General features: G+C 41.2%; 1 protein-coding gene across 1 annotated transcript in view; it reads right to left on the reverse strand.

Moving 5' to 3' along the window:
* Nucleotides 1–2,059: 2,059 nt before the first annotated feature.
* LAMA2 (laminin subunit alpha 2) overlaps nt 2,060–14,689 on the reverse strand; it is a 337,406-nt gene continuing 324,776 nt past the window's right edge. Inside the window, exons 62-66 of the mRNA XM_029911052.1 lie at nt 9,472–9,627; nt 6,896–7,049; nt 6,451–6,581; nt 5,397–5,619; nt 2,060–2,450 (exon numbers count right to left, since the gene is read on the reverse strand). Of these exons, the coding sequence (XP_029766912.1) occupies nt 2,293–2,450; nt 5,397–5,619; nt 6,451–6,581; nt 6,896–7,049; nt 9,472–9,627 (822 nt within the window). The 3' untranslated portion in view covers nt 2,060–2,292. The remainder of the gene's footprint in view (nt 2,451–5,396; nt 5,620–6,450; nt 6,582–6,895; nt 7,050–9,471; nt 9,628–14,689) is intronic.

Raw genomic sequence — 14,689 nt, forward strand, 5'->3', positions numbered from 1 at the left:
TTTTTTTTTTTTTTTTTTTTTTAAAAACACCTCAAACTTTTCAGAAATGACTGGAAGAAAAACTATCTGAATGTTAAAATTTCAACACCACTGACTAGAGCTAGTAAGGAAAAGTACTTCATTTCCCATTACTTTTTTGTTAATGAAAATTTTTCATTTGCTGGATTTTTTAATTTTTGCAAAATATGTTTAAGTTTTAATCAAAACCCCAGACACCTGAAAACTGATTTTATTTTTGTTTCCAAAAAGAATTTATTTGTTTGTTTCAGATGTTTGATTTTTCAATGAAAACCTGATAATTTTTGTCAAAAATGAAAAATTTCTGTCTCATCAGGAAACACTTTTTGTCAAAAATAAAAACATTTTGGGGAAATATTGTCAACCAGCGCTATCCCTATCCCTCCATTTAAGATATGAGATATCTCATGATTGACATCTGACCCTTCCCAGGCACATGAAGGAAAACCAGTAAAATGAAGGAAAACCAGACTTGATGGCCCTGATATTTCTAAGCTAAAAAAAACAGGTAAAAAGAAAAAAAAAAGTTGTGTCTTTAAACATACTTTTTAGGTCTTCATTCAGTGTAATAAATAAACAGAAGTACAAAGCACAGCACAGACCTATTTTTCCCATTGTAGGCCATCTGTAAAGCGCTGAATGTATAATTTGGATCTTAGAAATTTGAAGGAACGTGAGTATGAAAATATATGAATACAAAGAGTTTCTTCAGATGTCTGAAGTGCTGCGATATATGAAAATATTTTTGAGTTTTATTGGATACAAAAAGAAAACAAGGCTATTTTTTTCACGGACAGCACTGGATTTGAAAATGAAGCTCAGCAGGTAGTGTTGGATTCAGAAGGGATGCAAAATTAGGGCCACCCTAAAAACATACTGCACAAGTTTCCAAAGCTATCACACTTCCATACTCTAGACTACAGCAAAGTTTTGCTTTGAAGAATAGCATTGAAGGGAGATTCTGTTGTGAACATTTGGCAAAAGTGAAGCTCAGCATGACTGTTTTGTGAACCTCCCGGGTATAACTTTGAAAATGCAGAGGTTAGCAATTTGGAACAATATACAAGAAAGGTACTATAGATTAGTCATCAGACCAATTAATCATTACACAAAATGCATCGAGCACTCATGATGATGGCCTTGCCTCCCACCAAACCTTAGCATTTTAGGGAGAACCTGTGAAACAACTTTTCACTCTGACCCCACTTACCTCTCCCTCTATATTCATACTACTATGCACAGAGTGCTCTTAGGATTTTATGGGAGATGTTTCTGTGCATCCCTCTCTTTCAGACTGCTGATAAAGGCAGCTACAATAAAAGACATTAGAGAAAAAAATCACCTCAATTTGGAAGCTCCTTGTAAATTAAGTGTTTGGTTAGTAGTTCAATAAAGAGAGGATGGTCAAGAAAAGAGACCAATACTGTGCAAATTCCCTCTGCTGGTCTACCAGTTCACCTCCATTTTGCTGCAGCACTGTTGTTATGACAGTTCTAGGCCTCTCTTGTAAAAAAAAAGTCTGAAAATTCTGCCACATATGGTGTGTATAGGATGTATACTAGAGATGGTCACTAAACATTCTCACTAGTGGCCTGTTTAAATCCAGGTCTCCAGGTGTGAAACACTAATACACTAATCCCCCATGTCAATTTGCTCCCATTTCTATATCTCCAAACAAAAAACACACATTACATTCCATAGCTGTTCAAATGATATATGAGAGGATTTAAGTCTAATATAGTCTTTGTAACAACAACGCACAAATTAAATAGGCACCCAGCATTGCCCCCAACCCAGCAATGATAAATGATCTTTGTTCCATGCCCCGAACTGATCCAAAGCAGAGTTTTCTGTTAAAAGCATTTTTAAAAAATTGGAAGTGGGACAAAACAAAATTGATTTTTGAAATGAGTTAATACACTTTTTTATATAAAGTACATTCACACACACACACATGCGTCTCTCCATATTATACAGTCCCACTCATGAAAAACTGTGGTGAATAATTCCATTTCAAACTACAGAAAACCAGCACAAAAGATTAGAGTAACTATTTCTTTATTCAGTTAAAGAAAGAAGAAATGAATGATTATGAATTTAATCTTCTTTTGGGAGCTACCTTGAAATAGAACCATTTAAATAGATCACAGACAGAACTCAAAATACTTGCACAAAGACATTTTATTATAAACGTACTGTATATAACATTTTTATATAACATTTTTTTAGGCACTTAGAACAATCAGATGCATGTCAAAGTTGAATGATCTCATGTTAGTTTGCAGGGCATGATAGAGGTTGAACGCCCTTCAGCTCCAAGGCTCTGCTGAAGCGAATCTCCTGAGGTTTACCAGTGCCTTTGGTGAGCTTCAGCGAGCGAATGCAGCCTTTAAAACGGATATTTGTAGTCAGGCCAAACTGGTTCAGACCATCTGAAAAAACAAAAAACAAAGTTGTTACCTCATTTTTCTTCTTCAAATCTCTTCTCCCACTTGCATTCCAAAATATATATAGTCTTCACAATTTACTTGCTGCACTCCATTCTTTAGAGCAGGAGAGCGGTTAAACCTCTAAGCACGTTTGATAAATGCTTGATTTGGTGGCAACTATCTAATCGGTCTCTTTCTTCATCCACAATGTGCTACTGGCAAAATCAGAACGCATTTAAATCTTCAATTTAAATCACACCACTCAGTTCAGGTGATGTTCATATCATTAAATAAAGCAGCCTTCAATCTTCCTGAGAGGTCCAAATGGCATTTTTTCTACAGTACTAACAAATGGCATGCAGCAGACAAATAATGGTTCTGTGCATCTGCAACTTGTGGTCTGTTTACATGTGGTATAAAGGATTTATCAGCATGAGTCTGGGATGGGTGCATTTACTCACAAGTAGCAAAGTTGTCAGGGCGACTTCTGCATCCCCAAAGGGCACATACTGTCTATTCTGTATGTGCTGCAGGCACCACAGAGAAGCTACCTTAGCAATGTTATGGAGAGACTATTTTTGGATTATATTTTGTATCTTTGTGTCTGTAAATGCAAGGGCTTTAGCTACACTGAGTCCAACTGTATTGGGCTCGGATAGAGCCATACAAACACTGAAAATGACCCCAAATAGCTTTTACATGCCTAAAAATGTCACAACTTTAAAGTCTGCCATCTTGACACCTAGAAGTGAGTGCTAGTCCCATTGGGAAGCTGGGAATCTCCCCTTCACAATTGTTTGAAGTTCCCAGCCTTGTTTCTCATCTGTATTCTGAGTGAAGTAGTGGCCACAGGGAGCCAGTTGTGCTTCCTGATTCAGGGCTGCTTAGCCTTAGTGCAAGACAGGGGCATTACAACATCAATGGAGGATTGGGCACAGCACAGGTCTGTTCCACTACAAGCCCTCCCCTACCCCAAAACTCTGACCCCTCCTTCTCCTTACACTGGGGATGTGTGTGTGGGGAGGGGAGGGCAGGGAGAGAGACATTTGTTGGTGCAGGAGGCAATGACAGTTGACCTCAACAACTTTCTGCTGGTGGAAAATTCCCCTGCCCAAGGGAATTCTCCACCAGCCAATTTCAGATGGTTTAATGAAGCATAAAGCAACCTCAGTGGACTGTTGAATCCGGATCCCATGATAATGGATGTTAAATTTGTGACATATGCACACATAGAAATGCTGCCACTGGTCTTGGATTGAATCTTGTCTGTTCTGTGCCTCAGGCGAGGATAAATTGGGAAAATTCCACATTTGGAGGAAGACAAAACATTTCTCTGGCAGGCTGATTAAAAAGAGGCAGGTGTGCAAGACTGTTGAGGTGTTTGGAATGTTAGAATAAACAAGGGGAAATGGATTAGTCAACATAAGGAGGAGAGATGGTCGAAGATGCATGATAAATTATTTATCACATGGATCCACAATTTAGTATGAAGCTTTAACTCAGTTCATGGGTATCATTCCAATGCAAGTGGTGTGGATTTGTTTTATATAGACTGTTGTGTTATACCTGATTGCCCTTCTTTTGGCTAAATGCAGCTCATAACTCATTATGCACATCACTGGAAACTTTTCTTTAGCACCAGTTCTTATATTAGAGTCTAAGGATTGCTGTAAAAACAGGCTCTGACTGCCAGAAGCTGGGAATGGGCGACAGAGGATGGATCACTTGATGATTACCTGTTCTATTCATTCCCTCTGGGGCACCTGGCATTGGCCACTGTCGGAAGACAAGATACTGGGCTAGATGGACCATTGGTATGATCCAAAATGGCCGTTCTTATTTAAAAATATCTGGCTTTCTCTTACATATCAAACAACACAGGAAACACATCAGATAACATCTGGAGGGACTGAAAGCTAAGTGTTACTGGATACATTGTATTATATCATTTAGAATGGAGGAAAAATGCAAAGAAAATAATTCAGAGCTCAGTGCAATGCTCACAGATGTCAATGGGAGGTCTTCTATTGACTTCAGTGGACACTGGAATAGGCACTCTTATCTGATATTTAGCTTCTCTGTTCACAAGCTAGTACAAAACAGCACTAGGAGTGCTACAAAATTAGTAAAAAAACCCCAATACTACGAGCATTTTACAAATTTCTGAAATTTGATTTTCAATATTAAATTATTCCTCAAATAATTCTTGGTCTATTGTTTGTTCGTGAACAGTTAGTTGTGAATATTCACTATCAGTAGAATAAGTATGAAGGCCTCTGGATCCTTTCACCCCTGTTAGAAATAACTTTGCCGGGGCTCATTGAAATACTTCTGAAGCGTAATGTTTATTTTGCCTTTAAAAATAAACCAGATTGCACCAAATGGGAAATATTTTCAAAAAATTCCTGAGGGAGGACAGCCTCATCTTCTACAGATTGTTCCCCACATTCCCTAAATCAGTTTTCACAGACTGAGCTCTGTGTTATATGATCAATATCCTCAGCCTACCTTTTTTTCCAGTAGCCACGTGTAAACATTTTTGGCAGTTCAAGTTTGTCAAATGCTGTTGCTGTTGCCTTGGCTATGAAAAAGTGTTTTTGTTTAAATGTGAAAAGAAAGGAATAGAGTCTTTTTGCTCCTCTCTGAAAGTGCATCACTCCCTTGGATAGAGGGTTTATTATAAGCTCAAGGGAAAAAGAACTACAGGCTTCCTTAGCTGAAATATTGGCAGCACATGACTGAAATTCAGTGCTGCAGAGCTCCTGTTATTCAAAGGCACAAGAATGAAATCTAGATAACTGACATTTATACTGTAGAGAAGTTTGGATATTCATAACCATGCTACCTCCATTGATATTAGTGTGTGAAACCGAATTATATTTAAGACATTGGCAACGCCTCATTACTAGAGAGCGTGAATAATGCCCTGTTTGTGTGTTGGACACCTACCAGGATATCCTCCAATGAAGACAGGATCATTAGTGTCCACAGAACTGGAGACTCCATTTGGGCTGCTCCCGTCCACCTGATTCCCATCCACAGTCAATTCTAGTCGGTGCTTGATCTTGTTTGCAGTAACCTTGTGCCACTGTCCATCACACAAGCTGCCTGGTTTGTCAGGCTCATAGATGGCAGAGAATCTGCCTGCGCCATTATCCACATGGAACATCAGCTGGAGAATGTAACATGAAAGAGAGGGGAAAGGATGAGTTATCAAAATACTAATTATACAGAACATGGTGATCTAGTTTTCATCAAATCTGACCTTCCCAAAAGCTACATATAGATTTAGAATAAATGTAGAGTTAAACATAAATTGTCTTATTACATTTCTAAATCAACACAAGCCAGCTCAGCTCCATTGTGTTTATTTCCATCACCAGAATTTAGTAACTATGTCTCTGATCCTGCACCCAGTTCTGTGTGGGTGGATCCTATTCACCCATACAGAATCCCACTAAAGCCAACAGAGCTCACATGTGTAGATCCATGTGTAGCTCTGGGGCCTAGGTTAGCAGGAATGTGCAAAGCTGTGGGCCTGGTTTGCCAACTTTCTGTTGAGAGACTATACAAGGACAAAAAATATTGGTTTTGTGTGGGTCTTATACAAAAGAGAGCTATTTACTTTTAAGCGCAACTGAGTGATTGATTAAACTATGTACCAACATTGAGTTACACACACAAGGGACTGATATTCATGACATGACAGACACAGTGCCCACAACTTTGCACATTCCTGCTAACATAGGCCCAATGCTGTAATGCAGGAAACACAGCAATGTTGCAGAATAACATGTTAGGATGACTTAGCAAAACTAGAAGTGAGAGACAAATTTGGAAGGGAAAGGACTGACTGGCATATATGAGGCTGTGATCTTGACTGAGATGTCTTGACATTAAATCAGAGTTTAAATTTGTTCATGCATTTTAAAACACACAAATGCACTACAGATATCCAGAAATGTATCAGATGATGCCCTCACTGCAAAATGCCTTCACTCACTTTTTCATCTACCAGCTCGATGCCGAGTCCATCCATTTTTTGGCTGCTGATTCCCAGCAGAACACCATTCATTCGAGTAGTACGGAATTCAAACTCCACTAGTAGGTCTGTTCCCACTTTATATGTTCCAACTGGGGAGTGGAAAATATACAGTAATATATTTAGAAAAACAGCTACAGTAACATTTAGTCCAACTGAAATTGAGTGTAAAATAGTGGTCATGGTACCAGTTCTTAATATGAGATCTTGCGAAATACACAAGATCAAACACCAGGCATAACGTTTAAACATGCTGAATGGGATTCTGAAAAGTGCTCAGAGTCAGAGCTGGCCTAACTCTGCTCCCACGGAAGTCGATGGGGGTTAGGCAATGCTGAATGCCTTTGAAAATCCCACATGCTATAACTGTTTCTCTTTTAGCACTAGAAAAATTGTAGTTTATTACCTGTTTTGGCAAAGCCTGTTCCATCAAAGAATGTTCCTTTCTCTGCATTGGTAAAGCATTTGCCAACATTGAAGCTGGAGGTTGGATTATCCAGGTCAACAGAAGCCTCTGTCATCTTAAAATTTCTGATGCAACCATCAATGCTGTAGGTGACCTGGGTGCAATTTTCAAACAGAGACTGCTGTTATGAAAAGCAAGCAGAAATGCTGGTATGGAAAGGCTGAATTATGGCATCAGAAAGTATCCCTTCTTTTGATTCTGTGTTTTGTTGCTGGATGTGTGGAGCTGAATGAGTCTTGAACTTTACACGGCTAATCCACAGTATCTGATTGTAATAAGAATCTAATCTCCATCACACTACACACTAATTATGTTGCTTTTCTGAAATTCTAGGGATCAGATCTCACAAAATGAAGTCACATCTCTTTGGCTTAATGGAAGGGGCATAAAATAATGCACTGCATAATGAAACATAGCAAATTGCACAGGCAATGCAGAAATGTAATAGCCCATACTTTACTTCTGTAATTGAATAGAGTACGTACTTTCTAGTTAAGACAGTAGAAAAAGGCATGGAGTATAGTAAGTGTTCTCAAGTAATGTAACATTACTACATTTTTTGTTTATCATTCCATTGAGGGGCTAACCTTACATATTAAAGCTGTGCTTATATTGGGCCACATCCTTCTAAATGTGCAACTCCTGCTTAAGTGAATGGAAGTTTTACATAAATACTGATGGCATCATAATGCTCTCCACATAACCTTATCTATGACTATTGTATGATCGTAGCTAAGATATTATATGCATGATTTTCTTGCATCTTTATCCGTGTTTTACAATTTAACAAGCCTTCACTATGAGAGCTAGGTATTTATTATTATTATGCTGCTCGTTGGATGACCTTTAAAGGAAGAAGCAGCAGGGATTGCAATGAGTCTGTGTAGCTGGTGTGACGTGCTAGCACTTTTTTCCCCTCCCATCTCAGATAATGTCTCTTTCCTTTGATGCGGGATGCTGTGCAGAGCAGCATTTCCTCTCTCCTCCCTGAAGAAGGGCCTGGGAGTCCGCCCACCTACTGGACAACTGGTGCTGGCAGAGGTTGGGGAGAGGAAGCTCAGGAGCATGGAGGGCCTACAGGCTCTAAAGAAAGCCCTTGGCCCAGTGGTGTTGAAACGAGAGGTGCTGGGGGTGCTGCTGCACCCCTTGACTTGAAGTAGTAATAACAAACCCCAAATACATGGTTTCGATCATCAGCACTATAAAAATTGTTCCAGCCCTGCCTTGGCTGAAGCTGGAGTGTGATAATATTGGGGAAGTGAAGGGGAAATGTCAAACACACATTTCAAAGGACAAAAGGTGTGCACACACTCATGCATTTGGTGTGAGGGGGGAAAGAGAGAATGAGAAAAAACACTAACACATAGAGATTGGGGGAAAAGGAGAAGGAGGCAGATATTGAGGAGGGAGGAGGGAAGAGAGGTACACACACACACTGGGACAAATCTTGCTCTCAGTAGCACCCATGTAAGTCTCTTAAGGCCACTGATTTCAATGGAATTTCTAAAACCTTTCCAGTTTTATTCATGTTTTCTTTGCACAATCTTTCATATAAGAAATCCTTATTCACTGGGTCTGTTTTGTGTCCTGTAGTATTTTGTACACAGTGTTGTTGTAGCCGCATTGGTACTAGAATGTTAGACAGACAAGTGGGGTGAGGTAATATCTTCTGTTGGTAAGAGAGACAAGCTTTCAAGCTTCCAATAAAATATATTACCTCACCCATCTTGTCGCTGTGGTATTTTGCAAGATACAGTTTGTAACTATTAATTAGAACTGTACAAAACTTTAATTAAAATTTGAAAAAAATCCTAGTGAATGTAGTTTTGGACTCACCAGTGAATTCAGCCCAGATCTGCATGAATAGATCTTTTGGCCATTTCTAGGAGAGCACTTAATGAAAATTTTTCCAAACCAATGAATTTTGTTACCAAAATGTCAAAACTTGCCTACTTCATGGTAAAATTGTCAAAACTTGTCAGTTTCAGATGAACCAGAGAAATGGACAAGTTTTATCTGAAGAAGGGGGGTTTTTACCCACGAAAGCTTATGCCCAAATAAATCTGTTAGTCTTTAAGGTGCCACCAGACTCCTTGTTGTTTTTGTGGATACAGACTAACACGGCTACCCCTCTGATACTAAGTTTTATCTGAGGTTCTCACTGAGCTTTTATGTTTGCAAAAGCCCTCTGTACCATGTTGGAGCCTTAAAATTCCAAGAATCCTGCTGAAAGGGAGACTTGTATTTTTAAACTTGAATTCCCCCTGCAGAACAGTGGAATTGTAAGGGTCCAGGACTGTAAAGCTTTTCCCTCTCCCCACAGTAATGACTATGGGCCAGTTTCAATTCTTTGTACTGACTGTATTCTAACCTAGGTCCTTCCAACTACTTAAAGAAGAATTGAATAGGCCCTTTTATCCATTTGCCTTTATATTTTGGAAAAGAAATGTAAATGGTGATACTGGACAACACATATTTAGAGACTGTGAAATGGCTTATTAAACTTCCTTCCTTACTGGACCGATTCTTCTTGTTGTATAGTTAATGGGCAATCCTCCGACATACAGCATTCCCACAACATCCAAGATATCGGCCTTCTTGGGGCTGGTGGTCCTGTTTGAAACACCATCTACTAAAAGGATTCCTTCTTGCTTGGTTCGAAATATTTTTACCTAGAAATAAGACATAAATATAGCATATTAGTGAGAGTTTTCTGGTATCAGAGAACCTTGGAGCAAAGGATGCTTTTCAAAGTGCAACTTCAAATTTCCACCTTAAGCCAAATAAAACTTCCTCTATGTAAAGAATAAGGCAGACAATATTACTACTATTTATTATTTGTATTGCTGTAGAGCCTAGCAGTCCTAGTCATGGACCAGGACTCCACAGTTCTATGTGTTGCACAACCACAGAACTAAACTTTTAATTCAAATATGACAGGAAGCATCATGAGTATTCGTATTAGAATTACTAAATGCATAGGGGATGCCATTTGAAAACTCAATGTTTGCCTCACTAAAGTGACAGCAGTTCTGCTGCATCTCTTCTTCTAGATCTAGGAAGATCCCGTGCTAACTGCAGGCATTTGGGATGGTAAATCTTGACTTTTTAATAGCATCCACTGTAAAGGATTATTACAGCACATAGAATCATAGAATCATAGACTATCAGGGTTGGAAGGGACCTCAGGAGGTCATCTAGTCCAACCCCCTGCTCAAAGCAAGACCAATCCCCAACTAAATCATCCCAACCAGGACTTTGTCAAGCCTGACCTTAAAAACCTCTAAGGAAGGCAATTCCACTACCTCCCTAGGTAACCCATTCTAGTGCCTCACCACCCTCCTAGTGAAAAAGTTTTTCCTAATATCCAACTTAAACCTCCCCCACTGCAGCTTGAGACCATTACTCCTTGTTCTGTCATCAGGTACCACTGAGAACAGTCTAGATCCCTCCTCTTTGGAACCCCCTTTCAGGTAGTTGAAAGCAGCTATCAAATCCCACCTCATTCTTCTCTTCTGCAGACTAAACAATCCCAGTTCTCTCAGCCTCTCCTCATAAGTCATGTGCTTCAGCCCCCAAATCATTTTTGTTGCCCTCTGCTGAACTCTTTCCAATTTTTCCAGATCCTTCTTGTAACGTGGGGCCCAGAACTGGACACAGTACTCCAGATGAGGCCTCACCAATGTCGAATAGAGGGGAACAATCACGTCCCTTGATCTGCTAGCAATGCCCCTACTTTTACAGCCCAAAATGCCATTAGCCTTCTTGGCAACAAGGGCACACTGTTGACTCATATCCAGCTTCTCGCCCACTGTAACCCCTATGTCCTTTTCTGCAGAACTGCTGCCTAGCCATTCGGTACCTAGTCTGTAGCAGTGCATGGGATTCTTCCATCCTAAGTGCAGGACTCTGCACTTATCCTTGTTGAACCTCATCAGGTTTCTTTTGGCCCAATCCTCTAATTTGTCTAGGTCCCTCTGTATGCTATCCCTACCCTCCAGCATATCTACCACTCCTCCCAGGTTAGTGTCATCTGCAAACTTGCTGAGGGTGCAGTCCACGCCATCCTCCAGATCATTAATGAAGATATTGAACAAAACCGGCCCCTTGGGGCACTCCGCTTGATACCAGCTGCCAACTAGACGTGGAGCCCTTGATCACTACCCGTTGAGCCCGATGATCTAGCCAGCTTTCTATCCACCTTATAGTCCATTCATCCAATCCATACTTCTTTAACTTGCTGGCAAGAATACGTCTCCTCCCTCCTAGAATAAACCTTGCCAGGAAAAAAAAAACCCTCAAGAAGGTATTTAAGAACTATATCCTATGACTGAGTTTCTTGTTCCTTTAGCTTATACTTGCTACAGATCATAGTTCAGGATGGAGTAAATGTAACACACCCAGGCTTAGTAAGATTCCTGTTCAGACAAATAGGACGCGACTCATATGGAGGAACAAAAATTGCTGAGGAGTTGTTCAAACTTTGCCCATTACTACTGCTAAACCACTCTCTCTCCAAAGATATGTATCAGACTCCCCAGTAACTTCTGCAGCAGTGCTTCTGTGTATTAAGAGGACTAAATGTCATGTATAGTATACATGGTAGCTAAACTAAGGTAACATTTTTAAAACGCCCTGGTGATGATAATGATGCTAGTGACTTCGATTTCAAGGACGACGTTGATAATCATAGTTTGTACTAATGGGCCTTCACGTGACTCCATAGACCAATTCGGGAAGAACATTTGCCACATTGGCCACAGAGCGATTTGCCTAGTTGTGGTGATTGAGTTGCACTTTGTTTGTGTGCTTCTAGCTGCTCAACTTGATTCTCAACTTGATTCTTCTCAAAGTCATGGATGCTCACCCTTATCGTGAGGTGCCATGCAATACGATCAACTGCCAGTTGCTCAAAGGTCAAGTCAGAAATGTTTGTTTTTCATACATTTTGTTTCAGGGTGTCTTTGAAGCATTTCATCTGCTGTCCATGTTTACGATTGCTGGAACTTAATTTGGAATATGACTTGTTTTGATAAATGGGTCTCAGGCATACAAATTTCATGGCCAGTCTACTTCAACTGGGTGCAGATCGAATGAGTCTTGAAGCTGACTGAACCAGATGTCAGGATCCCAACAAGGGCAGTAAGGACCAAGAGTCAGAGCAGGGGCAAACCTGAGGCTGGGAACAGCGGAGGAATTCAGAGTCAGGTTCCAGGCCAGGGTCAATATCAAAGAGTCTGAGTCAGGTTTCAGGGTCTAAGGAGATGAAGTCCAAGTCAAGCCAAGATCAAAGCCAGGAGTTCAGGATCAAGGAGCAGAAACAGTTGTGGCAGCTACAGAAGATCTGAGCTGTTGCCTAGACTCTTCCTGGAACATCCCTTGGGTCTATATAGGATGGGGAGCCAATCAGGAGCCATGAGGCTGCTGCCTGTCACACCCCTTGATGCAGGACTTGTACACAGCAAGTCATGGGGTCATGGAACACAAGTAGGTTACAGCTGCTACTGGGCGGCACCATAGCAATGTCCCCAGCCTCGCAGGCCTGGGCTCTACACCTAGAAGGTCTAACATCAGATTTTTCCAGGACTTCCATGTTGAAAACATGGTCCTGCTCTTTGATGCCAAGCAATTGTCATAGGTGTTGCAAGTGGAAACTGACAAGTTTTTATGCGCTTGATAACAGGTCCATGGTTTGGATCCATAGAGCAATGTCATGAGGCAACAGCATTATAGACTTTGGCTTTTGTTTGTAGACAGATTCCACATTGCTTCCAGATTTGGTGATGGAGGCGACCATATGCAGCACTGGCTTACTTGAGTCACACATCCACTTTACGGTCAATTGTCGCTTTGTTGTTCAACGTGCTACTGAGTTAAATAAGCTGTTTGAGAGCTTGGTGCATGGTTACTATTGATGGGTCTTGGTAAGGTTGTTGAGAAGCTGACTGGTATATAACCATTGGTTTTCATTTGGCTGGTGATGAGGTCAAAGTTACAAGCTGCTGTAGCAAAGCGATTTATAAGATCTTGTAGAGCTGCTTCAGAGTGCGTCATCAAGGTAATTCATGTGATGCATTGGTACAGTTAAGTAGTTAGTCTATTAAAATATTAAAAACTGGGACAACAGTGTTTCCTTGGTTCCTTTAACATGCCTTCTCCCTGTTCAGTTAAGCAGCACATCAGTCATGGAGGATTCTGTGGTGCACCTACAGTAGGAAGTACTGAAAACTGACAGGAGGGTGTCTGGGCAGAAAGAAACTGAATATTGGTGGTAGTGTTCTTTGGGGTAAATTTGAGATACAGCTCTAAACTGGGTCGGAGTGTGATCTGGCCAGTAGCAAAGGAATTGGGTATGGAGTAGCTGAAGTACCCAGAAATATTATTATAAGGAGGCTGAAAAACTGAAGGATGAGTTGGGTAGTAGCAGTATGGTGGGGTTGGGCCATAAGAATGAGATTTGGTGATCAACGGCAATGCTAATACAATATATTTTAATAATGAGTATCAAACCAGGGTAGAGCTAAGATAAGGATGGAGAATATGCTAGGTCAGCTTCTCAGACTTTTTCCATGTGGGATGCCAAAACAGTTGAAGTTTGCTGCAATGACCTCAGTCACTAAATCATTTGCATTCACATCCTAACACCCTTCGTGGGGCACAGCAAGAAGGGACGTCAGGCTTGGGTTGAGGTGGAGAGAGGGCATGTTCTACTGGGTGAGGGGCTGGTGTTGGAGATGTTGGTGGAGTGGCTGGGTGCTGCCATCTGGGGTTTACAACTGGATGTGGATGCTGCTGGTGGGGTGTTGAGTGCTGGGAGGTACAGTAAGGTGGAAGCAGCGGGGTGCTGCTAGAAGGGAAAGGGGGTGCTTCCTTTTTACCCCACCTCCACTCTGCTTTGCTCAAGTGAAGTGCTGCTTAAACCTGGTGAGGGGCTGACTGAGTGCTGTGAGCAGCAGGGCCATATGGGTCCTCACCACCTTTCACCCTCAGCCTCGCTAGAACAGAATGTGATGCAGGCAGCAGGAGAGAGAGGAGGGAAGGCAAAAGGGAGGAGTGCCCACAGGACAGGGCAGAAAGGCAGAACACTAGTAGGAGGGAGCCATATTTCTCCTTCCCTCCCCTTAGCTTGCTTCCTTTGGGTCCTAGCAGAGGTGGCAGAAGCACATCTTGAATTGGAAGCCAGGGAGATGGATGGATAGCAGGGGGAGTCATCACACCCTGGCTCCTACTTGCCCCCCAGCCAGATCCTGGGTGTTGTGGTGGCCGCTCCAGTCCCTCTGGGTCCCACTCTAGCCTTAGCCCCCTCTGCATGTGTGCACAATTACTGCCTCCCTACCAGTGAAAGTGTGCCCTGTCCCTGCCCTCTGCTGGGGAGGGAGGCACTGGCCAGAACTTGATTGGCTCTCTTGTTTAGTGACAGGTTTTAATTTACTTTAGTTTGTGTTGTGATTAGCAGAACAGATCTGTCAAATTTAGTAAATCCCCCTATGACAGTTCTCTGTGTACCTAGTAACTTATAATGTGTTTGTTACCTCTTTTCAGTAGATACCATATTGATGGTTGTGATATGATTTCCTACCCATTATCCAGAGGCCTAGTGCATTTTATATTCAGAAGTGTTTCCTTTCCTAAAGCTCACAAACACTGCAAACATGTCTGTGAATATCATATTTGCTCCCCAATGAGTTGAGGTAACAGTACAAACAAAATTGACTTCACTTGATTTTTTCCCCA

Source organism: Terrapene carolina, unplaced genomic scaffold (genome assembly GCF_002925995.2).
Source record: "Terrapene carolina triunguis isolate 2854851 unplaced genomic scaffold, T_m_triunguis-2.0 Scaffold85, whole genome shotgun sequence".
In the NCBI taxonomy this organism is placed as follows: Eukaryota; Metazoa; Chordata; order Testudines; family Emydidae; genus Terrapene; species Terrapene triunguis.